Source organism: Xiphophorus couchianus, chromosome 1 (genome assembly GCF_001444195.1).
Source record: "Xiphophorus couchianus chromosome 1, X_couchianus-1.0, whole genome shotgun sequence".
In the NCBI taxonomy this organism is placed as follows: domain Eukaryota; kingdom Metazoa; phylum Chordata; class Actinopteri; order Cyprinodontiformes; family Poeciliidae; genus Xiphophorus; species Xiphophorus couchianus.
The window spans coordinates 14241314-14269236 of NC_040228.1; the positions used below are offsets into that span (position 1 = coordinate 14241314).

The 27923-nt window shown below is 43.5% G+C and overlaps 2 protein-coding genes across 2 annotated transcripts; both read right to left on the minus strand.

Annotated features, from left to right (window-relative positions):
* Positions 1-1766: 1766 nt before the first annotated feature.
* LOC114145310 (uncharacterized) lies at positions 1767-4453 on the minus strand. Its single transcript, XM_028018845.1, has 2 exons — positions 3412-4453; positions 1767-2331 (listed from the first exon to the last, which is right to left on the minus strand). Exons 1-2 carry the CDS (start codon positions 4183-4185, stop codon positions 2302-2304), a joined length of 804 nt encoding a protein of 267 aa, XP_027874646.1. The 5' UTR covers positions 4186-4453; the 3' UTR covers positions 1767-2301.
* A 1499-nt stretch (positions 4454-5952) lies between these two features.
* LOC114145583 (paramyosin-like) lies at positions 5953-9850 on the minus strand. The gene is made up of 5 exons (XM_028019219.1): positions 7166-9850; positions 6786-6845; positions 6627-6719; positions 6501-6551; positions 5953-5970 (listed from the first exon to the last, which is right to left on the minus strand). Exons 1-5 carry the CDS (start codon positions 8549-8551, stop codon positions 5953-5955), a joined length of 1608 nt encoding a protein of 535 aa, XP_027875020.1. The 5' UTR covers positions 8552-9850.
* Positions 9851-27923: the final 18073 nt, after the last annotated feature.

The following is a 27923-nucleotide window of genomic DNA, read 5'->3' on the forward strand; positions in this document are numbered from 1 at the left end:
TATTATTTGTGTTCACTAACTCTCTAATTCTGCCTTGTTCCTATTTTTGCATCAGTTCTTTCTTACTGATTCTATTTATGTTTATTTTATGTGCCTAGTCCCTCATCCCTCATCAAAACCACACCTGGAGTGTTGTTTCCAGTACTTAGGCACTTCATTCCAGCAAGTCACTCCTTGCTGGTTCCTCCTGTTTTATCCTGTCAAGTTCTGTCACTTCTCTGGTCTACTCCATGTTCTCATCACCTCTCCTCCCTGTGCTCCCATGGATTTTAGTTTTTGTTTTTATGACATTAAATCTTCAAATTCACTTGCTCCATCCATCTTTCTGCATTTGGGTCAAACATCAACCACTCACCAATCATGCCACATACAATAACTTAGCCCATAGATCAGCTTTGACAAATCTTTGACATAAAGTTCAGACCATCTTAATATGTTTTAAGCTAACATTTAATTTATTTTATTCGACAATACACCATTAAAGATAAAATAAATACTAATATATAAACACTTATATTGTTAATCTGCTTTAGAGGAGGACTCTTCTTTTGTGCTGATAGTTGAAACAAAACGCCATCCTCTCATCCTTCTGTTGGACTTTGGAGCAAAACCTCACCACATCTGTAAAACATGCATGTATGGGTAAATCACTGTAAACCTTCATTACACCTACAATACAATTCAAACGTGGTCAGGTGGCATTATGTAAATGTGACTTGTTTGAGATTGTTTAATGTTATAAAATTATTCCCTCAACAGAAACATATGGAGTGTTGCTCTGATTCTTTCATGCATGTTTAAGAAATCCTTGACTGTCTGGTGGCAGCCAATCGGGGTTACTTAAATACTTGATCCCACAAAGAGCCGCCTATTTCCTCCTTGGAGCTGCACTTCCCCACTCAGCTACACCAGACTAGCAGCAGCAGCAAATAGCAAATGTTCTTTACTTCACTAGGAAACTGCGAAAAAGCAGGTGTTCATACAACTTTTGACGGCAATCTTTTCTGTTCCCGTGGACAAACTTCACCCACACTGAGTGACACTCAGCAGAAGTGGAGGAAAAATAAATACTCTCTGCATGACTCCTTTATCTTGATTTTAATCAGCGGGTCAATTTGACCCAGAACAGTATGTGTGTCTCAAGTTCAATTATAAAGATCACCCATTGAAGAAAAACAATTAAGTGTAATGTAATTTAAAAATTTTTTAAACTTAAATTTTTAATCATACCTTGTTATTTGCAAACATTTCTGGATGTCTTGTTTTGATTCCCCCAGTGGATTCAAGAACAAAGACATTTCTCTTGTGCAGCTGAAATATCCATTCTCTACTCTCCTCCCCCCATAACGTTTGGGAATAAAGAGCAACTGTTGCCAAATTCTCAAATATTATGTGTGATAGCCTGTAGTATACTAGAAATTTCCTTACTACTGTAATCTGTCATATTTTACATTATAATGGGATTTACCAGAAAGTCTACGCTCTCCTCTTTTCAGGAAGTCTTAATTTTTGTGCCATGCTTTCAGCCATCCTCTTATGAAAAATTATAAATACACACTACGTGTTGGTAAACTTTGTTTTGGTGACTGACTTTTATTTCTGTCAGGCGTAAGTGACAAAAGTTGGAAAAAGACCGATTCTCTTGGCGTTTAAAATAACACAAAACAGCGTAAAAAGACCTCGTTTATTTAATTATTTTTACAATTTTGCAAACAATAGATGCAGATTAAACAAAATTTTACAAGCTTGACATGATTAACTGAGTTGTTTTTACCGAGAAATCGATCAGAAGCGCCGTGAAAATGGTCAGATCCGCCTCTCTGGCTGTAATGCGCGCTCCCGACACAGGGGGAACAGATTTTCACAGGGGAACAGAATTTCGCACAAGACCGGCACTATTTGTATCTCGCATTAATATTGCCAGTGATGATCAGTTTTTATAAGATCTGGTTACCATTTTAAAACTCAGATTGTCAAGTTATGTTCACACATTTAAATTTATGTTTTACTGAACTGACTCACATCCTCGAGTTGAAATGCCAATAACTCAGGAAATTAAATTGAAATTACATAACTCATTATGTTAATTGGAAGTAACTTATAGAAAAATGTTATGATAACTAATCGAGGGCATGACTTTTAACAGTGTAGAAACAAGAAATAAACATAATTAAGAACAATGAAGAACAGATGTAGAAAACAAGGCAGAATTAAATGGAAACAACTAAGGAATACCAAAAGAATCTGAGGAGGATACCGGCGGAACAGCAGTCTTGGAGGACACGGCGGCGGAGCAGAAACCTAGGAGGAAGCCAGCGGCAGAGTAGAAACCTTGGGGGACGCTGTCAGCGGAGCAAGTACCTTGGTGGGCGAGGGAGGCAGAGCGGGTACCTTGGGGGATGCTGGCAGCAGAGCAAGTACCTTGGTGGATGCTGGAGGCAGAGCAGGAACCTTGGGGGACGCTGGCAGCGGAGCAAGTACCTTGGTGGATGCTGGAGGCAGAGTGGGAACCTTGGGGGACGCTGGCAGCGGAGCAAGTACCTTGGGGGACTCTGGAGGCAGAACGAGAACCTTGGAGGTCACTGGCAGCGGAGCAAGTACCTTGGTGGACGCTAGAGGCAGAGTGGGAACCTTGGGGGACGCTGGCAGCGGAGCAAGTACCTTGGTGGATGCTGGAGGCAGAGTGGGAACCTTGGGGGACGCTGGCAGCGGAGCAAGTACCTTGGTGGATGCTGGAGGCAGAGTGGGAACCTTGGGGGACGCTGGCAGCGGAGCAAGTACCTTGGGGGACTCTGGAGGCAGAACGAGAACCTTGGAGGTCACTGGCAGCGGAGCAAGTACCTTGGTGGACGCTGGAGGCAGAGTGGGAACCTTGGGGGACGCTGGCAGCGGAGCAAGTACCTTGGTGGATGCTGGAGGCAGAGTGGGAACCTTGGGGGACGCTGGCAGCGGAGCAAGTACCTTGGTGGATGCTGGAGGCAGAGCGAGAACCTTGGGGGACGCTGGCAGCGGAGCAAGTACCTTGGTGGACGCTGGAGGCAGAGCAGGCACCTTGGGGGATGCTGGAGGCAGAGAGGGAACCTTGGGGGACTCTGGAGGCAGAACGAGAACCTTGGAGGTCACTGGCAGCGGAGCAAGTACCTTGGGGGACTCTGGAGGCAGAACGAGAACCTTGGAGGTCACTGGCAGCAGAGCAAGTACCTTGGTGGACGCTGGAGGCAGAGTGGGAACCTTGGGGGACGCTGGCAGCGGAGCAAGTACCTTGGAGGACGCTGGAGGCAGAGCAGGCACCTTGGGGGATGCTGGAGGCAGAGAGGGAACCTTGGGGGACGCTGGCAGCGGAGCAAGTACCTTGGTGGATGCTGGAGGCAGAGCGAGAACCTTGGGGGACGCTGGCAGCGGAGCAAGTACCTTGGTGGACGCTGGAGGCAGAGCGGGAACCTTGGGGATGTGTCCCATCCTGGCCGACCTCCTGAGCCTTGTCGCTATGAAGCCCTGGAGGCAGACCGGGAGACCGACAGGACTCACTACGAAGCCCTGGAGATTGGACAGGAGACCAACAGTATTCGCAACAAGGCCCTGGAGGCAGGCCACAAGAACGTCAGGACTCACTACGAAGCCCTGGAAATTGGACAGGAGACCGACGGGACTCGCTATGAAGCCCTGAAGGTCAGCCAGGAGACCAACGGGACTTGCAATGAAGCCCTGGAGGCAGTCCAGGAGGCCGACGATACTCGATAGGAAGCCCTGGAGGTCAGCCCGGAGGCCAACGGGACTGGCTAGGAAGCCCTGAAGGTCAGCCAGGAGACCTAAAGGACTCGCTATGAAGCCCTGGAGGTCAGCCAGGAGACCAACAGGACTCACTAGGAAGCCCTGAAGGTTAGCCAGGAGACCAATGGGACTCGCTATGAAGCCCTGGAGGCAGTCCATGAGGCCGACGATACTCGCTAGGAAGCCCTGGAGGTCAGCCCGGAGACCAACGGGACTCGCTAGGAAGCCCTGAAGGTCAGCCAGGAGACCTACAGGACTCGCTAGGAAGCCCTGGAGGCAGTCCAGGAGACAGACGGGACTCACTAGGAAGCTCTGGAGGTCAGCCAGGAGACCAACAGGACTCGCCACGAAGCCCTGAAAGTCAGCCAGGAGACCAACGGGACTCACTAGGAAGCCCTGAAGGATGTGTCCCATCCTGGCTGACCTCCTGAGCCTTGTCGCTATGAAGCCCTGGAGGCAGACCGGGAGACCGACGGGACTCACTACCAAGCCCTGGAGATTGGACAGGAGACCAACGGGACTAGCTATGAAGCCCTGAAGGTCAGCCAGGAGACCAACAGGATTTGCTATAAAGCCCGGGAGGCCAGCCAGGACACCAAGAGGACTCGCTAGGAAGCCCTGGAGGTCCGCCAGGAGACCAACAGGACTCGCCACGAAGCCCTGAAGGTCAGCCAGGAGACCAACGGGACTTGCTATGAAGCCCTGGAGGCAATCCAGGAGGCCGACGATACTCGCTAGGAAGCCCTGGAGGTCAGCCCTGAGGCCAACAGGACTCGCTAGGAGGCCCTGGAGGTCAGCCCGGAGACCAACGGGACTCGCTAGGAAGCCCTGAAGGTCAGCCAGGAGACCTACAGGACTCGCTATGAAGCCCTGGAGGCAGTCCAGGAGACTGACGGGACTCGCTAGGAAGCCCTGAAGGTCAGCCAGGAGACCAAACGGACTCGCTATGAAGCCCTAGAGGTCAGCCAGGAGACCAACGGGACTCGCTATGAAGCCCTGAATGTCAGCCAGGAGACCAACGGGACTCGCTAGGAAGCCCTGAAGGTCAGCCAGGAGACCAACAGGACTCGCTAGGTAGCCTTGAAAGTCAGCCAGGAGACCAACGGTACTTGCTAGGAAGCCCTGGAGGTCAGCCAGGAGACCTACAGGACTTGCTAGGTAGCCCTGGAAGCAGTCCAGGAGACCGACAGGACTCGCTAGGACGCCCTGGAGGTCAGCCAGGAGACCAACATGAATCGCTATGAAACCCTGAAGGTCAGTCAGGAGACCAACGGGACTCGCTAGGAAGCCCTGGAGGCAGTCCAGGAACCTTGGGGGATGCTGGAGGCAGAGCAGGAACCTTGGGGGACTCTGGAGGCAGAACGGGAACCTTGGGGGACGCTGGCAGCGGAGCAAGTACCTTGGTGGACGCTGGAGGCAGAGCGGGAACCTTGGGGGACGCTGGCAGCGGAGCAAGTACCTTGGTGGATGCTGGAGGCAGAGCAGGAACCCTGGGGGATGCTGGAGGCAGAGCGGGAACCTTGGGGGACGCTGGAGGCAGAACGGGAATCTTGGGGGACGCTGGCAGCGGAGCAAGTACCTTGGTGGACGCTGGAGGCAGAGCGGGAACCTTGGGGGATGCTGGAGGCAGAGCAGGAACCTTGGGGGACTCTGGAGGCAGAATGGGAACCTTGGGGGATGCTGGCAGCGGAGCAAGTACCTTGGTGGACGCTGGAGGCAGAGCGGTAACCTTGGGAGACGCTGGCAGCGGAGCAAGTACCTTGGTGGATGCTGGAGGCAGAGCAGGAATCCTGGGGAATGCTGGAGGCAGAGCGTGAACCTTGGGGGACACTGGAGGCAGAACGGGAACATTGGGGTACACTGGCAGCGGAGCAAGTACCTTGGTGGACGCTGGAGGCAGAGCGGGGACCTTGGGGGATGCTGGCAGCGGAGCAAGTACCTTGGTGGATGCTGGAGGCAGAGCAGGAACCTTGGTGATGTGTCCCATCCTGGCTGACCTCCTGAGCCTTGTCGCTATGAAGCCCTGGAGGCAGACCGGGAGACCGACAGGACTCACTACCAAGCCCTGGAGATTGGACAGGAGACCAACGGGACTAGCTATGAAGCCCTGAAGGTCAGCCAGGAGACCAACAGGATTCGCTATAAAGCCCGGGAGGCCAGCCAGGACACCAAGAGGACTCGCTAGGAAGCCCTGGAGGTCTGCCAGGAGACCAACGGGACTCGCCACGAAGCCCTGAAAGTCAGCCAGGAGACCAACGGGACTCACTAGGAAGCCCTGAAGGTAAGCCAGGAGACCAACGGGACTTGCTATGAAGCCCTGGAGGCAATCCAGGAGGCCGACGATACTCGCTAGGAAGCCCTGGAGGTCAGCCCTGAGGCCAACAGGACTCGCTAGGAAGCCCTGGAGGTCAGCCAGGAGACCAACGGTACTTGCTAGGAAGCCCTGGAGGTCAGCCAGGAGACCAACATGGCTCGCTATGAAGCCCTGGAGGTCAGCCAGGAGACTGACGGGACTCGCTAGGAAGCCCTGGAGGTCAGACAGGAGACCAACGGGACTCACTAGGAAGCCCTGAAGTTTCAGCCAGGAGACCAACGGGGCTCGCTAGGAAGCCCTTGAGGTCAGCCAGGAGACCAACATGGCTCGCTATGAAGCCCTTGAGGTCAGCCAGGAGACTGACGGGACTCGCTAGGAAGCCCTGGAGGTCAGCCAGGAGACCAACGAGACTCACTAGGAAGCCCTGGAGGTCAGCCAGGAGACTGACCGGACTCGCTAGGAAGCCCTGGAGGTCAGCCAGAAGACCAACGGGACTCACTAGGAAGCCCTGAAGGTCAGCCAGGAGACCAAGGGGACTCACTAGGAAGCCCTGAAAGTCAGCCAAAAGACCAACGGGACTCACTATGAAGCCCTGGATGTCAGCCAGGAGACCGACGGGACTCACTAGGAAGCCCTGAAGGTCAGCCAGGAGACCAACAGGACTCGCTATGAAGCCCTGAAGGTCAGCCAGGAGACCAACAGGACTCGCTATGAAGCCCTGAAGGTCCGCCAGGAGACCAATGGGACTCGCTAGGAAGCCCTGGAGGCAGTCCAGAGACCGACAATACTCGCTAGGAAGCCCTGGAGGTCAGCCCAGAGACCAACGGGCCTCTCTATGAAGCCCTACCTCTCCTGCCAACAACTTTCAAGCGTTGAGCTCTTCCGCAAACTGCCCCAAGTGTTAAGCTCCCCTGACACTGCAGTGCTGTTGTCCTCAAGCTTTTCTGCCACCGATAATCAAGCATGAAGCTTGGAGCCCTCATGACACTTCTTTATTTAGAAGTGCCATCTTTCAAGCCCGCGCCTGAGAGTGCCTCTTTGGAACATATTCAGACGTGTATTGATCACACGTCTAAATACCGACGGCCGAATCTGTGGCTGGTCTGAAACCGACTGGCTGTTTTTGTGGGTTTCCTCTTCAGATGGCTGCTGGTTCTGTTGTTCCTCTCTGTCCCTCAGCCTTTTGTTCAGCTGGTCCACTTCAGGTTGCAGGTTGATGTTTTCCTCCTCAAAGGCGGTGTTTATATGCTCCAGGGTGGTGCTTTTCAGCTTCAGGCCGGAGTTTTCCTGCTCCAGAGCGGTGTTTTTCTGCTCTAGGGCTCTTTTTTCCTCCTCCAAGGCAGCGTATTTTTGCCGCAGGGTGATGTTTTCCTTCGTCAGGGTATTTTTTTCCTCCTGTAAGTCTGTGCTCGTCTTCTCCAGGACAATGCGTTTCACCTCCAGGGAAGTGACTGACAGCAACAGCTTGGTTTTTTCATGCTCCAGGGCCCTTCTTCTCTGATTCAAGTCAGTGATGTGCTGCTGCAGGTCATTGTTCTCAGTCTCAAAATTGATGTTTTCCCGTTGCAAGTTTTGGTTTCTCCGTTCCAGGGCGCGATTTATCGCCTCGATAAAGGGGATTCTCTGCTGCAGAGTGGTGTTTTCATGTTCTAACGTGTTACATTGCTCCTCCAGGGCGGTGTAATCCTGTGCAAGGTCGGTGTAATCCTGTTCCAGGGTGGTATTTTCCTGTTCCACGGTGGTGATTTTCTGCTCCAGGATGGTGTTTCTCTGCTCCAAGGCAGTCTTTTCTTTCGCCAGTATGTTAGTTTTCTCCTCCAGTGCGATGTTTTCCTGCTCCAGGGTGGTGTTTTTCTGACCCAAGGCAGCTTTTATTTTCTTCAATGAGGTGTATTTCTGACTCAAGACTGTTTTTTGTTGCTCCAACGTGTTGTTTTTCTGCTCCAACGTGGTGTTTTTCTGCTTCAGTGACGTGTATTTCTGCTTCAGTGTTGTGTATTTCTGCTTCAGTGTTGTGTTTTTTTGCTCCAACGTGGTGTTTTTCTGCTTCAGTGACATGTATTTCTGCTTCAGTGTTGTGTTTTTTTGCTCCAACGTGGTGTTTTTTAGCTCCAATGTGGTGTTTGTCTGCTTCAGTGTGGTGTTTGTCTGCTTCAAGGAGGTGATTTTCTTGTCCAAGGCAGTGTTCATCTGCTTTAATGTAGTGTTATCCTCCTTTAAAGTTTTATTTTGACCAAACAGTTTTTTTAATTCACTGTCTTTCTCCCGAAGCAGCTTGTGTATGTCATGTGCAGCTTTTTGAATGTTTCTCGCTTGCATCTTGAGGTCCTCGTTTGCTTTGATCAGCCACTGTCTCTCAGTTGACATCTTGTTGACATCTTTCAAGATGCCACGTAGCTTCTCTGTCTCTCTAGCAAGTTGCATGTTGTCATTGCAAGAATCAGAAGACTTATTGCTGTTACTCATTGTTGATTCTTTTTCTCTGGACAAATCCAAAAACTGCTCAAACTTGCTGGGAGACAATCCTTCTGCTTGCTTCTATCTCTCTTCTGCAGTGGTTATGACGTTTTGACGCAGCCTAGCTCAACAAGGAGAGTCACTCTTTGTGACGTCAATGTGCATGATGTCACAAACTGATGTCACTACCTCAGCAGAAACACTAGAAAACTGCTCAAGTTTGAATAAAAACAAACCTTATGGCTGAATGCAGCTCGGCTTAGCTGATGGCTGTTGGAGACAGTTCAGCTGGTAATATATGACCACGACTGAAATCCGCACTTGGGAGACGGCGGCTCCTGAGGACAATGGACTGGCACAGCAGGGTGCGAGGACCAATGGTCAAAAGGAAATATTCTGCCCGAAAACATAAAAAGGGGAAACGGGCGGGCTGGTTGACCCAGCTGATGATTAGATATATCTCTATATCTCTATCCTCTCCCCATAACTTTGGGAAATAAAGAGCAACTGTTTCCAAATTCTCAAAAAATATTATGTGTGATAGCATGTAGTATACTAGAAATGTCCTTAATCCAATAATCTGTCATATTTTACATTAGACCGGGATTTACCAGAAAGTCTCTCATCTTTTCAGGAAGTCTTCATTTTTGTGCCCTGCCATCAGCCCGCTTCCATCCTCTTATATCAGCAATGAAAAATTAGAAATACACACTACGTGTTGGAAAACTGTGTTTGGTGACTGACTTTTATTTGTCAGATTTAAGTGACAAAAGTTGGAAAAAACCCGATTCTCTTGGCGTTTAAAATAACAACACAAAACGGCGTAAGAAGACCTCGTTTATTTATTTATTTTACAATTTTGTTATTGCTTCTTTTTAAAATAACAGCTGCCGATTAAACTGAATGTTACAACCTTGACATGATTATATGAGTTGTTTTACCGAGAAATCGATCAGAAGCGCAGTGAAAATGGTCAGATCCGCTTCACTCAGCTTCAGATCCGCCTTTCTGGCTGCAATGCGCGCTCCCGACGCAGGGGGCACAGATTTTCACAGGGTAACAGAATTTCGCACAAGACCTCTTCGCTCTCAGCTCTGCACCCTCACCGCTGCACCCGGGATCTGTGCTGGAGGTGTGAGAGAGAATGAAATTACCCCCGAGATTTAACATTTGGAGCTAAAATCTAAATATTCATCAGCCACATACAGTCGCCTAAAACACTATCAAGTTTGCTGATGACACCACAGTGGTGGGGCTCATCTCAGGAGGCGACGAGTCCGCCTACAGGGGTGAGGTGGAGCGGCTGTTGCCGGGAGAACAATCTGCTCCTCAACAACTCAAAGACAAAAGAACTCATAATAGATTACAGGAGGAATAAAACGGACATTACACCACTAACCATTGGGGGAAAATGTGTGGAGAGGGTAGCTGATTTCCGTTTCCTGGCGGCCTCACATGGAACATGAACACCTTCGAGCTGATAAAAAAGGCCCAGCAAAGACTGTACTTCCTGAGGGTTCTCAGGAGGAACAACATCAAGGAGAAGCTGCTGGTGTCCTTCTACAAGTGCTCCATAGAGAGCATACTGACTTACTGTATCTGCGTATGGTACAACAGCAGCACTACGGCTCAAAGGAAAGCTCTCCAAAGGGTTGTGAATACAGCCCAAAAAGTCATTGGCTGCCCTCTCCCCTCACTGGAGGACCTGCACAGCGACCGCAGTCTAAGAAAAGCACAACACATCACAAAGGACACTTCTCACCCCGGACATTCTCTGTTCACACTGCTGCCTTCAGGCAGAAGATACAGAGCAATCAGAACAAGAACCAACCGTCTCAGAGACAGTTTTTACCCGATAGCAATAACAAAACTAAATGCAATCAAAAACAAACATTAATCATCATAAATGATGTATGTGAGAATGTGGCTGTGCTTACTTTTTTTGCCAGTTGTTTGTTGATTCTTGCGTTGTGTGTGAATTGTGAGACAGTTATTTTTTGTTTTTGGGCATGTGCACCGACTGATGGCACCCTTTGAATTTCGTTGTCCTTGTGATAATGACAATAAAGATTTATCTTATCTATCTTATCTACTATACCAACAATCTTGACCGCAGCCTTTGGAAAGTCAACCGTGCCACAACTGGAACAAATCAAAATGTCCAAAAAATATGTGAAAACCTTAATAATACTCTTAATTTCACCCTCATAAATTTACATTTTTTTCTATTTAACTTACTTGGAATTTTGCTAGTATTTTTATTTACTAAAATAATATAAGGGCCAGTCATACTCCTGGAGTGTCTCCCAAAGGACTCCGTAAGTGACAGTTGTACGCCTTCTTCAAGTACACAGAACAGACTGGTTGGGCGAATTCCCACGAACCCTCCAGAATGGATCCTCCCAACCGCATCCCTCCAAGTCTCAATCTCATTGCCCACATGAGCTTTGAAGTGACTCTATATATTATGACTCTCTATTTTGACTCTCAATATTATTTTCAAGACCATTAATGTGAAGCTGGTGTTCATACATTGCAGACATTTTCAACTCAGTAAATATTTATCGTATACTAGCTTGTATTTATTGTATACTAGCTTGTATTTATTGTATACTAGCTTGTATTTATTGTATACTAGCTTGTATTTTTTATTTCTAATTTTATTATGTAGGTGAAGTAGACAGAACTGCTTAGGGCATAACTGGACCTCCTTTCCTATCACCAGATTGGACTTCTCTTCATGGCTGCTTTCAGAGTTCGCTGAGGTTCACCAGAGGACAAATGATGACTATCAAACCTTCATCTCAATCCACAGACTCATGTAAGTTTAAACCAATTTGAGTTGACCTTTTAGTTTGCATGTGTGCAGCACCGATTAATGATCAGACTCTAATGGAAATAATGGTCTGTAATGTATAGTTTAAAGGATTTGACAGTAAAGATTATAATTTTATGGTGCTGTAAAAATCACAATATATTTCATTGTTAAAGCAGTGCATTTGCTGGTATTTATTTTGATAATACAGGTGAAGTTAAAAAACATTAGAAGAGCACTCAGTCGTTTCTGTTGTGCATTTACTCAAACACAAATAATGTTTTGAAATTAAAAGTTTTGCAATTTCAAATTTAATGATTTCCAGCAGACATATTTTGGAAATTTTTTGCGCACACTTTTCAGTGTGCACAAATATTGGGGAATGGCTAAGTTGTAATTTTTTAAAATCTACAAAGTTCTCATTCCATCCAAAATCCATCATACCAAAATATTTAAGAAGAAGTGAGGTCCTGGCTTTCCTAGGAGAGTATGGATTTGTTGGACAACACTAAAGAGTAATATTATCATCAATCTGAATGAAAAAGGAAACGTTTCCCATTTTACTCATTTTGATCTGCTACTATGAAAATACTAAACAAATCAAAATGAACAAATATTTCTGACATTTAAAACAAATAATGGGCCATCTTAAATGGGAGAGTTACTGTCAGAAAAACGGTTCACCTTTTAGAGTAGGGTCTGAGAGGCTGTAGTTGCTGCTACACAAAAAGTTGATCATCAGATCAGTAAATGGTCCATATTCACTAGCTGTTAGTCATTGATTAGGGTTCAAATCCTGAACATTGTTGTATGTCTTCAGCTTCTCTCTTTGCCTAGGTCTTGCCTGATCAGTGAGACTAAATCCCACCATTGCTACAAAACCCCTGAAAAACAAAATTACCTGAAAATAAATTAAATTATATTTGACTGCAAAGCGATTAATTATTAATTTATCTTTAATATGGGAAAACATTTTTGTATTCATTATTTGTGGTCATGGCTGCATGAAATGGTTGATTTTAGCAACAGTAATGTAGCCATTGTTGTTTGTTTTAAATATAACTATATTAAGGTATGAATGTTTGCTTTTTTATTATTGATATTATAAAATAGTAGTTTTTTTAACGTAAGGTTATCGTACAGCAAAAAAAAAAAAACAACTTTATGCAGGGCTCTGCATACTTCAGACATTAATACTCAGATATCTGTGTCTCTTTCTGTGATGTCTTGACTATATTTTTAAATAAAAATATGAATTACATCATATTTGTCTTAAATGACATCTGTATAAGAATTTAAAGTGAACAAGAACACAGTCTACAAGGTTAAACTTGTAATTTCTTAAAATTTAGGAGACAAATTAAATTCTCACCAGAGTAAACTGTTTGGGGCTCAGAAAAATTGAAATTAATTTATAGACAAAAGAGATGATAAAAGGAGACCATCTGGACTGAAATTGTCTAAAGACAAAAACGTCTCTATTCTGCTGCAGATGTGACTTTTATGAATTTCACTTGCTGGCTTTGACCACCAGGGGTCAGACTTGACCACAGAAGCTATTACCATCTTTCGGTTCACTCGTGATAAGTAGGTGCTACTACTTACAGTAAAACCAGTTGTTTAATGCTGGTGTTACATGTTTCCTCCTGTTAAATACAGTTTTTAGTGATTTCAACATGCTGGAGACAGTCTCAGATTACCTTTGTTGAAATGTATGATTCTTGAGCCGGAGTGAGCCAAATGCTCCAGCTTTTCAACAAGTCCCAGTTAAACTCCTAAACTGGAAATATAAAATGAATTATTTGTTAATCTGTAGTTGTGTAAATATTGGTTTGAGAAGGCCTAAGAAAAACTGATAACTATATCTGAATTATGTTTGACCAGGATGGCTTGTTAATAAATGTCTGATGTTATGTTATGTAGTATTCATAGGAACTGTGGCTGAATCTTGGAGTACTATATACTCCTGCCCTCTCCCCTTACACATTGGCTGCATTACCAATGGGAGTATAAATGTTTAAGTCTATATTCAAGATATTTCAGGGGCAAGAGAGGAGAAAGGAGGTTCAGCTCAGACTGTACATACAGCTGTAGACGGGGTCATGTTTATGGGGCTACAGTACTGTTCTCTGTGCAGCTGCTTTATAACTTGGTGGTGATTGATATATTAATATTGCATTGATGTATTCTCTTCTGTCACATATAAAATCATGGGGGTATTGGTGGTTTGACTGTTTCCTGGGTGCAGCATCCGTTCTTTTTCTGTTGCCTCACAGTTTTTGTCATAATTCTGCACAATTTATATTGAAGTCTGTTTTTTTAACACACATTTTATTCGACTTGATCAGAAGCAAGAAAAAAAGAGAAAAGAATGAAAGTTAAAGAGAGCTTTGTGTGAAGGTGGTTGATGCATGAGGTTTGAGTTGGGTTCACATTGAGAAGAAACTCCCACACTGTGACTCATGTGAGGTTTTTGTGTGATTCACAGTGGATGCTACATATTAGGCAGTTTATCTGTAACAACAAACACCTTCCCTGGTGACCAAAACAGATCTTTGACACACCACAGGAGACGAAACAATAAGGCTCTCCACCCATAAACATCATGTCTGAGGGCCGAGGTTTTACCCTGAGATTTCCCCTTTGCTTTATTTGGCCAGTTAATGACAGGCTATCAGATTCCTATCTCCCCTTTCCTGCTCTCTATCCCCACTTCTGCTCGCCGCTTTAGCCTGGAGGACTGTTTTGGAAAGCATCTGGAGTCAGGCTGTTGAATGGGATTCATTCTTGCAGGGCCTTGTGCTCCAGCGAGTACACTCGGGGCAAAGACGCCTGTCCACAGTCCACAGAGGAGACAGAGCTGGGCTGGGGGTGGGGAGAATGGAAACCCGAAAAGGAACCCTGCAAAACAACTTCAACTATTCTGGACTTTTTTCTTATCACTCCAAATTTCTTTATACTTTGTTGTTTTAGAAACCAGATCTTTGTGTAGTCTGTGAAAGTGGACTTAATGAGTAGTCCTCCAGACTTTCTGAAGATTTCTCTATAGATTTTCCTCCATTTTCAACACAGGTTTTATACCTAGCTGTGACATAATATTGTTCAATCTGTGCATTAAAAATAAGCAAAGGGGGCAAATGGTGTACCAAAGAAGAAGCCTCAGTCCTAAAAAGATAATTTATAACAGATTAGCAGTGTTCTTGAATTAGGTCTTTAATTCTTGAATGAATAACTTTCAGACAGATATTTTCAATTAATTTGATGTATTTAAGAAAATACTTTTTTTAAAAAAAAACATAACCTAAAAACATCACCAGTCTTTTTATTATCATTATGAATCCATCGGGCTTTTACAGTCTTTTTTGGATCTATTGAACTAATTTGTCCGTTTTTAATTTTTATACAGAATGATTAAACTCAAGATATTTTCTCAATAAATCAAGATTTTGAAGGAAGTGCTGACTTTAAAGAGATGGAAGTCCTAGAAATATACAGAAAACATCTTATTTATGTAATAAAATTAAAGGCATGGTTATGTTTTTTGTAGTTAAATGGATGCAGAAAGTGCCAAAATGGAAACGTGTGAGTACAAAACGGGGCTGCAAAGGGGTGAGTTGACCTAGAAATTAAAAACAAACTCTTTGTGTCAGGTTTCCAGTAAGAAAGTACCTAAAGATTAGATTTCAAACTTTGCTTAGTTGTCTGTTATGTATAGACACAACACTGGTTTAACCTGTAAATGCTTTACGTCTGAAGGATTCATGGGTCAAAGTTAAGTCCCTTTTAAAAGACAAAAAAACATTCCTCTGAAAATAGTAAATTGCTAAACAGAAAATATGTGAAGAAGCAAAAGAAGTTCTTGGAGAAAAACTTTAGAAAAAACCTTTAGAAAACTTTGAGATACATTGTTCAATGCCATTCTTAAATACTAAAACAAGATGTTGCTGTTTTATATTGCATCTATTACCACTAGTCTTTCAAGTTGTTGTAATATTGTCCTTTAAAGGTCTTCAGAAACTCCAAAATAGTAACAGTACTCTCCATTATGAATGCTGACAATTTCTCTGCTAAAGGAGAAGGAGGTGTGGCAGGCTGCAGAAGTCAACTTTGGAGGCTGCATTACTGGAGCAGCTGAAAAAGTCAATTTTCTATTTTGGAGAATGCTTTTGGACAACTGTAGTTTCAAACCACAAGGAGCCAGTGATTGACTCGAACCACATCATAACCCTTTGCTATTACTGTAAGTAAAGAAATTTATTAATTTAGTCTCTAAAAGGCCAATCCTAAAAGCCAAAAAGAGTAAAAAATCCTGAAAGTATTAAACACAGATGAATCACAATCTGCCTATTTATTGTTTTTCAAGGTGAGTAAAAAGAGCCGTTTGAGTTACCCCATTAAAACTAAATATTCATTCTAGATGGCGATGTAGCATGATATACTGGAGTGAACGCTTTTATATGCAGGAACTCTGTCAAAGCAAACATAGTGAAAAACAGTAAATTTCTTCAAACAACAAAAATAGACTCTTTGTTGGAAACATGTTTTACCCAAGATTATGAAACCTTTTGAATTTTGCACACTTATATAAAGTGTTGAAGTCCAGGGGCATCAGCGTGTTTTATTTAATTTTTGTTGTTTAAATTACAGGTCTTGTCATGAGCGTGGTGTGTTACAGGCAGAGAGGACTCCCCGCACAGCTTTTAAATCCTTCAGTATGGTGCCGGTTTGCTAGGCCTCTAATCTACCGCTCTGAGACATTTCTCCTGGCTTCTTTTTCCTCCCTCAATAAATCACCAAATAAAACTACTTTTACTATGAGTAGATATGATGTTATGCACTAATCCTCAACTTCTGAATAACTTTGTTACTCGCGTTCTGTTTTGTAAGACTTTCTTTTGAACATATTGCTAAAATTCTGACATAAACTTTAACTTTAGTATTGTGAGCTGCAAGCCTAAAATACACTCCAAGACGCAGTTCAGTTTGCTTCGTTTATCCAGTCAGATCAAACACCGACGGTGATTCTGTTACTACAACACATAGTAAAATGTATGTGGCATTTTACTTCCCTTTTACTGACTGACTCCTTTGACTTTTTTATCCCTTTCATGCATAGTGGTCACTACAGTGGACAGCTATCTAAAAGCCATTTTCTTGTGCTTCCTGTGGATTTTTATGTTATAATTGCACACAGACCACTGAAGTGGACACTAATGCATCATAAAATATACCATCAACTACTGGCCATCAGCTGCAAATGCAAGAAATTATTTTTGTTAAATACAATATGGCCAACAGACAAAAAAGCATGAGAACCGACCCGGTCCCTCCTTCTACTGTAGACGACTCATGCAAGTAAAAAAAATATTGTGACATCAGATAACCCCTAAGGAACAATACTACTGATGTATTTTTCAAATAACAACTTTGTATTTGGACAAAATTACAATTGATCACATAAAAAATAAAAATAAAAATAAATTTCTTTTTACAAAAAAAATGTTCCTACCTTTTTTATGCCTTAAGAAAAGAATTTTAAAAAATTGAAAAAAAATTCTGACACAAAGGATCATAATTCATGCATCAGAGGGTTAATACTATTGCTGTGAACTGGCGCCTTTGCTTTTTGCTGGTTCCTATCAGTGTGTTTGTGGCTGAGTAAAGGGGGCGCTGGCTTGCACCAGAGCTAATCTGTAAAAGCTAATGGGATTGTAAGTGTTTGGCAGAGAGGAGTGGTAATAAAATGAGGGATCCGTGTTGTTAAAGTCAGAGGTTTTTTAACTGACAGCTGTTAGCGAATACACACCATGCAGTTTAATCCTGCGTATGTGAATGTGCACATGTTGTTACATGTGTTCAGGCTTCATGTGGACAGTGTGCCTTTTGGAGCCTGGCTGCTCCTGCTGATGGAGTGCCAAGCAGGATCCTTTGAGTTAGTGTTTGTTTACCATCATTAGGTCTGTGGGTTTGCAGGTCTGCTGTGGTGACAGACAGAAACCTCATGATGACAACATAACTGCAGCATGTTACAGCAGGGGAAGGCGTGACCTGCTGTAACATTTCTCATTCTGCTGATAGTACTTATCTCTAAAGGCAGAGAAATAGGGTAATTCTGCTGCTGCAGTTGTCAAAACACACCATTCTGTGTCTGTTTAGTTGATGCATGTTTCTGGGGAATGGAGCTAAACTTTAGAACCGAGGTTAAGGGTTGCACACTTAGTCGTTCACTTTGTTTTGTTTTTTTTTTCACTCTTTTTAGTTATAAAGACCTTTTGAGCGATCAAAACTCACCAAGATTATTTTTGTTGTAACATACTCTGTTCAAATCCCTGCAAATTGTCCCCTGGCTATGCAATGAGTTGTTCACATTGTGTCCATCTTTTTAAAATCGACATATCGCTGCATGAGCCCTATGTATCCCACTGTGATTTGGTTGGGAGAGCAGAAATGGCAGATTAGGCTTAAATCCGTCCAAGTAGATTATGCCCTCATCTCTAAAGCTCATGCACTGAGGGTTTCTTATAATTGCCGCTTGTGGTTTGGAGGGCCCACAGCACCCAGCTTACACGGTCAGGTGTTCAGGCCCGTCTGTTCTTACAACGCCGTCCGTGTGCGCTTATTAAAAGTGCAGTCCACCCCGCTTTTTTCCCATGTGTGCCTCTTCCCATTGTAGTCTATCTGATTGATGTTGACTGAGGTCACCTAAGCTCATGCAGGGGATCACGGCACAGTGTGCAGGGGGCTAAATGTTTACATGCATTAATTTGACTTTATTCAGGGGCCCAATCTGCGCCCGTCCAGTGATAGGGCAGGCTAAGCCATATGTTATGCTTTTCAACACCGCCAGACTGAAGGTCACATCACCAGGTTATGGAGGCCAGTTTGGAAAAATACATAATCTTTGTGGGTGGATCCCTACCTTGTGTTTTGGCTCTAAACTCTCAGGCATCACACAAAACACTGCTCTTGACATGAGTGGGTCTGGAAACTTGTATGACACTAATGTTCCTGCCCCGATGACATTACCCTAACACTCTTGACATTGTCATACAATCAGTGTTTCTTTCCCACTGATGCACAGTTATGAAAAGCTGAAACTAAATGACAGAACTAAAACTTGTTTTTAAAAAAAATTAAGATTTGAGGAGATGGATGAAAACCTACTTTATTTTTTCCTAAAAGACAAACTCAAAGTAACCTCTATGAATGAAAAAAATGGTTAAATAAGATTTGACCTCGGAAAACGCCACTGAGAAAGCAACTTTACAGATATTTTCATCATTTAGTTTATTTTTCACAGGATGTTTAAGACAGAGGGATGATGTAGACAATGCTGCACTGCTGTGATTAAAAACAGAATGTTTCTGTTTGTCATTAAGATTAAAGAAATTAATGAGATACAGATTGGTCTAGTTTTACTTTTCATGGTAGCTATAAAACAAAACATTGTCCTCCAGTTTAAACATTAGTCACTGAATTTGGCGAGCTGTGGAAGTGAGTGTGAAACCCATGCTGAGATTAAATAGTTGAAGCAGCTTATATTGTGGGTTGGGGTATAAAGAGGTTGTCTAAAGATCACCACTGTATAGGTAAAAAAAAAAACTACAAGTGGAAAATATTCCAATTAAATTCAGACATGCCCCGGTCTGGATGTCAGTGCAAGTTCATCCTGAAAGCAGACCTCAAGATGCTAAAAAAAAAAGTATCTGAAACCTCTATCGTGTCTCCACAGGATCTACAGCAGGCTTTTTTACTAGTGTTGATATAAAAGTAAAAGTTTAACTTTTATGGGAGGTGTGTGTAGAAAGGAAACCATTACTCTCTAAGACAGGGTGACCAAGTCCAGTTCTTGAGAAATACTACCCTGTGACTTTTAGAGGAATCCCTGAGTCAAATGACTGAATTCACTTCACCAGCAGTGATTCGGTTCTGCAGACCCTGAGTAAAGAGCCACTCATTTGATTCAGATGTGTTGAAGAAGTCATGCATCTAAGATGCAGGACATTAGCTCCTGAAGATGAAGAAAGGATGTTGACAAAACTATGACTTCTAGATTAATGTTTGTTGGACACATAACTAAGACAGCAGCGGGCATGTTGGCCTTAAACCAAATGCAGCATTAAAGAAAAAAACTCCTAAAAACTGTTGGAGGTTCTTGCAGCTGGTGGAAGCATCAACTTGAATCCTACCGTGTATCAGAGGGCACTGCAGGAAAATATGAGACTATCTGTAAAAAATACAAAACAAAACAAAGCTGAAGCAGTACATGACAATGACCCAAAATTTGCTTTTAAATCTACCAAGGACTGCTCTGCGACAGACTGGCGACCTGTCCAGGGTGAACCCCGCTTCTCGTCCGAAACGTTCGCTGGAGACAGGCACCAGCACCTCTCCTGACCCCATTAGGGACGATAGTGTACAGAAAATGAACGGATGGATGGAATCTACCAACAACTGGCTGAGAAGCTCTCATCTGAAAGTGAGGAGTGTTTCAAGCTTTCATCAGACTGATCTCAATCATAAGATTAAAGGATAGATTTTACTAAGCTTTTCCTCTGAAAACTTGTTTTCATCGATGTCTTTTGTTTAATGAGTAAAGTAAGCTTAATGTGCAGTCAAATCAGTTTCATTTCCATCAGACTGATAGCAAAAATGGTAGTTTTATGTAGCATCCAGTGTTTAGTTTGTAATAAGGGTGGCAGAGCTTCACACACAGGAGCTACACCCCTGCACTGTTATAGTTCACTAAATGATTTAACAGCCGCCCATTGATCCACCTGGTAAACATTCATTGCCTCCAAACAGATTTTCCACCCTGTTCAGAGATCTCTCTCTCCCCCTCATGTGTATGCATTGGAATGCAGGCGTGCGTGTGTGTGTGTGTGTATATGAACTGAACGTTAACAGGCGGGCGGGGGTGGGGTAGCTGATTGGAGTCTGAGTGAACGATTGTTGGCAGATTGTGCTTGAGACCAAGCGAAGTATGGGACAGAGAATAGACAGTGCGGTAGTAAGACATTGAAATGAAGGATTGTCTGTGATTTCTCTCACCCATTAACCAGACAAGGCCATTGTTGTGTTCACTTCCCACTGGCACACTGTTGCTGTGAGTGACAGGCCGACAAGCCGACTCTGTAGGTCTGCCACATGGTGAGCCGTTGAATAGGGAATGCAGCATGTCACTGATTTGGAGAAACGGCTTACCTCAACTCTTTATGTTGCGAAAAGCTTTCACCTGCGCTCCACTAAACACTTTGCTTTCTCCTCACTGCCTTGAGGTTAAATTAAATGAGCGCTGAACTTGGCAGGCTTCAAGTAAAGTTTGTCTGTGTGGCTTAATGTTGATGTAAATATATGTTGGAAAGTTCAATTCCTTATAAATGGAAACAAAGCGGTTTAACAAATGTCAGCTCCTCTTGAGAAGTGTTGCCCCATCGCCACCTTAAGTGTCGTGGCACACACCCGGCAGCGCGGCGGGACCAAAATGGCCGGGGACAGCGTGCGGCGAGGGACAAGGCGTGTTGAACGGCTCTCACAGGCAGAGGCCGTCTCAGGGAATTCCAGAGTCGGAGCAGGAGGTGCAGGAGAGGCTGCTGGGGCAACAATGGCCGGGGACATCTGTCATGCGTGGCTGCTCTCCCCTTTGCTTACAATGGATCTGGGGGACCAGCCAGTGGTGTCTTTCTTTTGGCTCCCCTCCTTTCCGGGGACACTTCTGTCCCTTACAATGGCTCTTTTGTCCACTCCTCGCTTTTTTTTTTTGCCAACGTTTAACCCTTCGAGTCTGCTCCTTTTTCTGTCTCCTCTTTCTGTTTCCACAAGAAAACAAAACAAAGTCGAAAGCACGACTGTTCATTCACCTCTTTCTCCTGCTGTTTTTCATTATGACTTTTCGCTCCGACTCTGCCTTTGCTCTGTGCGCCTTGCACGAAGCTCTCTTTATAAATGGCTTTTGTTTGTGACAGCAAGTGAGACATTAAATAGACGATGAAAATAACGCCTCTAATCCTCCTCACGGATGTTTTCCATTGAGCATATTTAAAACGTTTGAAAGAAAACGCAGCTCAGGAAGCTGAAAGACTTAGGCAAGATTCTAATTGATCCACTATTGCCTGGTTTTTTAAAGCAGCTGGTCCAGGAGTGCCATGTATTTTCCATGGAGTTGATTGGCTGTACGTCCAATAGGGAAGAAAAAGACTGTAGATGTTAGCGTCTGCGGTCATGCTAAGATGGTTTACTTGGGGTTCCTCACACACAGGATTACCAGGAGTTAACTTATTTTCACAGTTTTCAGCTAATGTTTTTATGATTGTGGCTTTTAGTTAACAAAAACACAAAATTAAGGATTTTTACTACAGAAATGTGATGTTATGTCCTACACGATCACAGTGAAGAGGGCTGAGTACACATTTGTCCTGTAGACAAACTCTGACACCCTCCACAAAGAAGAGGTCAAGCCACAAAAGGTTGTTGCTATAGAAACTGGATGTTTACAGAGTGCTGTATCCAAGCACATTAATGAAAAGTTCAGTGGAAGAATAAAGTTCAGAAAAAAGGTGCCACACTCTTAGGAATGTGAAACCAAACCAAAATTTTAAAAAGACCTTAAATACAGAAAAGTGTTAATAAGGGCCAGCGACAGACTGACGACCTGTCCAGGGTGACCCCGCATTTCGCCCGAAACGTTCGCTGGAGATAGGCACCAGCACCCCTCCTGATCCCACCATGGTCAAGGGTGTACAGAAAATTGATGGATGGATGGTTAATAAGGCCATGGCATGGTCTCCAAAACTACATGGAAGATTGCTAACTTGACAGTTGTATACTGAGTGCTATTTCCCAGCATATTAATGGAAAGTTGAGTGGAAGGAAAAAGCACTGCAGAGCAAGGTGTACAAGCAAAAGTGGCCTCCTTGGGAGAATTGTGAAGCAAAGCCCATTCAAGAGTTTAACAAGATGAAAAATGCAGCTTGAGTCTCTGACTTAAGGATCCCCAAGACATACAGAAATAGATATGATCATTTTATTAAATGTGGAAGTAAAGTTTTAGGAATAACAACATTCATTGCCCCTACCCCTTCTCTACTTGTAGCCAGATAAGCAGCCAAAGTACTAAAACGTTGTCGTTGCTTACTGTTAATGTGATCAAAACCACTTCCTTTGTGTGACATCTGATTATCAAGTCCACAATAATGTTCCTGCCTCAACTCTGGAGTGGCTTCAATGTAATTATACTCAAGGTTGTCTGTTTCTTGGTGTTTTCAACACTCATCAGCTTGATGTAAATTACAAATTGATTTCCCCCCCCCCTGCAACTACTCATTCTTAAAGACTTAAGGGGTTCAAGCTGGTCTTCAATTGATTGGTCTGATTGCAATTTCGCAACAAGTCTTTACAAGAGGAAACTTGGCATTAATCTATGCTCATCAATGCAGCTGTACCAGCAAGACCAAGCAGAAAACTCACAATCTAACTTCTTTATATATATTTTTGGCTCAAAGTGCGCTGAGCAGCATTAGTTGCGGACAACCCTGAATGGTTGAAAAGTTATGTCTGCCTCATTTTTGAGAAAAGACAGCAACGTGTGCTTCTCACAGCCCTGCAACAAATTGCAGCGACTGGCGAGCTGGACTGCTGTGTCCAGTTCTGGCTGCTAATTGTTGCCAGCTGCAGAGGGCTGAGGAAACAAAGGGCTGTTTGAAAAGGTGATCTGTGGATCGACGAGAGGCCGTCCACCCTGCTGCAACGAGACGTGCTTCATATGGCATGTGGCATTTGTGTCCTCATTCTCATTCTCAGGCGTCCTCTTTGGTCAAAACACTGTAACAACAGCAGCTCCTGTGATTATTTAATGATCCAAAAAGGAACATCCTATCTGGTCGATTTTATAGAGGTTATCAGCTGAGATTTTTTCCTTCGTGTCTTTTGCTGCCATTTCATCACCTAAGTAGATTAAATTAATATTTGTAAAGCAGGATGGAAATATACATCAGGGGTCAACTTATCTTCATTTCCAATCTCTGCTCTGCAAAAACCTTTTTTACTGGCTCTTGGAAGAGGAGGGAGGGATTTTAGGAAGCAAATGGTTCATGCGAGTGGCTGAGTCAGTTGTTGGAGATAACATTCTTGTCTTTTCCTTGTCAGCATAAATATTTAAGTAAACCTGTCAAAAGGGCTCCCTCACTCCCAGTCCTCTCTGTGAAGACGGAACAAACCAGAGAGGGAAAAAAGTCACAGAAAAAGGCTTCTGAATGGTCGTCTGTCAGCAAGGCTGTTCGATTTGCTTATAACCAGCCCTTTTTGCATGCCGACAGGACCTGCGTGTACGCCTAACACCTCTCAGTGCTGTCTCACTGATGGAACGACGCTCCAGGCGTCCTGTTATGACAGCTCACTCTCCGCCTTGAGAGACCTCATCTGGGGCCTGTTCTGACAGGGTAGCCACTTGGAATCACTCTGATGAGGGGCAAACTCAGACCTCTATTATTCTGCTGCTGCTCCCTGTCACTTTCTGTTTCTGTCTTTGTTTCTGCACGCAACGGTTGCTGGCTCGATTTGGTGCAATCAAGACTACATGCTGAAATAAAAAAACTTTTTATTTCAGTACAGACAACCTCTCCTCCCCCCAAAAGAAGCAATAAAAAAACAAAACCTACAGATTTATAAAGCAGCATGTTCATTTCTAAATAAAATGCCTTCCAAATTGTTTTCACTCATTATTCTGGCATTCAACAAGTGGAAATAATTTTGGTGTTCCTAACTGGACTAAAACTGGAGAAGTTTGGTCTTATTTAATGTTACTCAGCTAGCAGAAAGGGGTAAAATGTTGACTTCAAGTAATCTTAAATATTTAAATGACGTGCTTTTTTTTGGGGTGTGCTGTGGTGGCGCAGCGGGTTAGCACGCCCCAAACGTGGGGTCCCGACAACCTCTGCCGCATGACCTCCTTCAAAAAAATGGCGCCGGCTCAGCTGGCTGCCTGCAGACACAGCTCCTGTCGTGTGCTGTGACTGCGAAATAATTTCCCTGCTGGGATGAATAAAGTAAAAATTATTATTATTTTAACTTTTCGAGTGGTTTAGTCAGAATTGAAGAAGACTTGAATCTGGTAGAACTAGAGCTAATCACTGAATATAAATGGTCAAAATGCCACTGGAAACCTGCAAAAAGTTGATCAGCAGGTATAAAAAGATTAAGATTGATGTAATGCCAAAAACATTTTTTTACACTGACTATTCCGAAGGGCATAGGGCATTTTCAACTTGTCATTTAAAAACAATTTAACTCAAAATAAAATAATTTTTCTTTAAAAGTGAGTCTCCGTTACATTATTGTATTGTTTTTGAAAGTAGTGTATCTCATTTCCTCTCAGAAACAAACAAACTGGTTTGTTTCTGAAAATAATTTTAAATAACTTTAAATCTAAACACATTAGGGGTATGAATATTTTTGGGTTTAACTGTATTGTATATGTTAGGTTTTAATAAAATAGAGTTACAGTTCAGTTAATTATTACATTATTATACACGTTGTGATAATGATATTTGTGTAAATTCTCCGCCTTTCAACCACTTTTGAATCTTTCCTTTAAAGTTAGGTTTAAGACTAAGACATTGAAGGCAGGTTAATAAATTCATCACTAGCACCTTAATAAATAATGATTATCACTCTTACTTGCAGCCTGTCACCCTTTAATATTGTTTTCCACATATTTTTTGAAAAGAAATGCACTAATTTTCCATTTTAGTCAGTAATACAGATCCGTGTTGTGAAGCCATAATGTTGCTACTGGAGAGAATGATTAATAAAAGAGAAAATAAAAAGTTGTACCTATAGGATTGGTGCTGACACTGTGAGGTCATGATAAAGAGATCAAAGCAGTAAAAATGTCCTTGGCAGCGCCCCGGCCAGGCTGTGGTTAACAGATCAACCAGCACCATCTGTGACAACCCCAGAAGCAATTATCCCATATCGCATCCCTGCTGACCATCTATATTAAAACTTGCTCGCAGCACCTGAGATTAACCCACACTCACACCTTTTCCTCCATAATCGCGCCTGCCGAGCAGCCCTCGTTCTTCTTCTGTGCGGTCAGGCCAGTAGCGTGACCTAGTTCGCTGTCAGCCTTCACCTTGTTCTGGGTATTCAGTCATGCTGCTCCTGCCTGGTCTACAGTCATAGCCGTCCCCATCAGTAAATGCCCAATACCTCAAAATAACTATAAGCCAGGTTATTGCACTCAGAGGGAGAAGGAATAAAGGAGGGATCTTGACTATAAAGGCACCATCACGGACATTTCCCGTAAATGGCATCTGAAGGTCAGCGGTTGGACACAGAGCACCAGCTGTGGTCTGACCGTCTGCCAGAGAAAAAACAAATCCTTTCTAGTTGCCTTGGCTTCTCTTTTTGTCTTTATTTTTAAAAACACAGATCAATCAATCTGGTGACTGGAATATTAAAATCAGCGTTATGTTATCGGCACTCAATTCAAGACCTTTGGGTGTGATAAGTGGTACCTATCCCTTCGTTTTTCTGCTTTGCTATTGGGCCCAAAAAGTGAGACTTTTAGCTGTTGCTTTGTTTTACACAACAACCCCGTTAATCGCTTCTTCCATTCTTTTCACAGTTGTTCAAAGAAACGGGAAGGTTGTGTCCATCAGAGCAACGATGCTGCTCAGAACCTTAACAGAGATTACATCTCTGTAAATTAAATCCATTTCTTTGTTAGTTTTTTTAAAAGTTTTTCTCAAGTTGTGTTTTCATCAACAGCAATAATTTCAAAACCACTGCGTCGTTTCTCCTGTCTTTCTTTTCTCACAGTAAAATCGCTATATAAATCTTCTTTACTTGTGTTATGCTTTCATGTCCAAGTTTGTTGGGTTTTTTTCTCCTGTCTTCATTCTAGGTTTAATTTTATTTTATTTTTATTTTTTACGCTTGTGAACATTGAATGTGTGTGTAAACATAACTTTTATGAGCTGCAAGCCCAACATAAGAAAAAAGAAAAACGTGTTAAAATCATATAATATCCTCCTTAAAATGTAAAGAAAACTGGCAGAAATGTGAGAAAAAAGATGGGTGAAAAGACCCCTAATATGATTTGTTCTTGGAGGAATGTACACTTCAAGCGATAGAAAGAAAGCATCTCTACTTCTACTTTATCTCGTTTCCAGAATAGTTTCATAAATGTTGAAAACTCTCATAGAAAGCACAGTGCTTGCTTTGCCACTGCTGTCTTGTTGTGCTTCCTAGAAAATGAACAGACCTTCAAAGTGCAAGAGGGCCACAAAGACAGCATGCACACTTTTGATGTTTTTGAAATGAAAGGTAGTAAAATGCCAGTGACAAAGAGCAGAGCCGCCACGGCTCATTGAGACTCAGATGTGAACAGAGAAGTAGAATTCAGTGCAGCCTCAAACACATGGCTCCATTGTGCTAAATGTTTTCCCTTCACTGTAGGACAATGCTCAAGGCTGTCCCCTTCATTTGATCTGTCCTTGCATTCAGCGCCGCACATTGTAGAAGATGCATCAATTCAAGCCTGCAGTATAATGCAAGTGAGGACTGCAATAGGTGAAACATATTTTCCTCCATCCTTCCACATTTGTAATGTGCAGCTCGCCATTGTTTCATTGCAGCAAGCAGACCTGAAAACTGCCCGTTTCTCTCAGAGCATGTTATTTTCTGGAGGCCATTAAGCTATCAAAGATGTGGCCTGTGAGGAAATGAAACATTGTCCAGAGAGCTGGAGAATTCCTCTGAGCTGGGGGAGGACAGGGAGAGGGAGCAGCGGTGTGTGTGTGTGTTTGTAGGGGTGGGATTAGAGGAGGTTTGGAGGTGGAGGAGAGGGGAGACGATGATGATGGACAGACACGGGGGAGTTCCACCAGTATCAAAGCGGCAGGAATGTAGAGCGGACTGGTGGGACCTGGAACGCTCTCCCAGCCCTCTGATCTGATGTGATGTGTGAAGTGGAAGAGTGAGGCAGAGCTCAGCACTGCACACAGCACCCAAGATACAGAGCAGCACCTCAGATTCACAGCTGGCTACCAGACCTAAAACAATGTAGGAATATGTTTCGATCCATGAGCATCTAATGCCTTATTTTTTTCTTTTTAAATCTGGTCAATTGTCAAGTGATTCTACAAAACCATATTGACTATTTAGCTTAAAAAACCCAGTGGAATGTTATTCTCTATCTAAGCTGGTTGATGATTTATGGGCCTAAGTGATTCGTTCTGATAGGACGATAGTGAATAAAATGTTCGGTGGAATCAGAGCTTCACAGTTTAATTGACTTGGACAGCTCTCCGTCCTCATGCAGGGTCATCAGCTGGCCGGAGACCATTTGCCTCCATGCTATTTTATTTCTGGTTAGCCATTACAAAGAAGCCTGGAGCTTTTACTGTATCAGTATATGCATGCACTCCTGTTTATGTCCATTTGCTCTTACTTAATGTCCAAACTATTCCCTAATGCTTTGTTCTTTACTCTTAACACAAATCTCCCTCTCAGTTTTTTCCTCCCCTCCCTTTTATCTCCGGGCGGACAGTGGCGTCTTCCCTT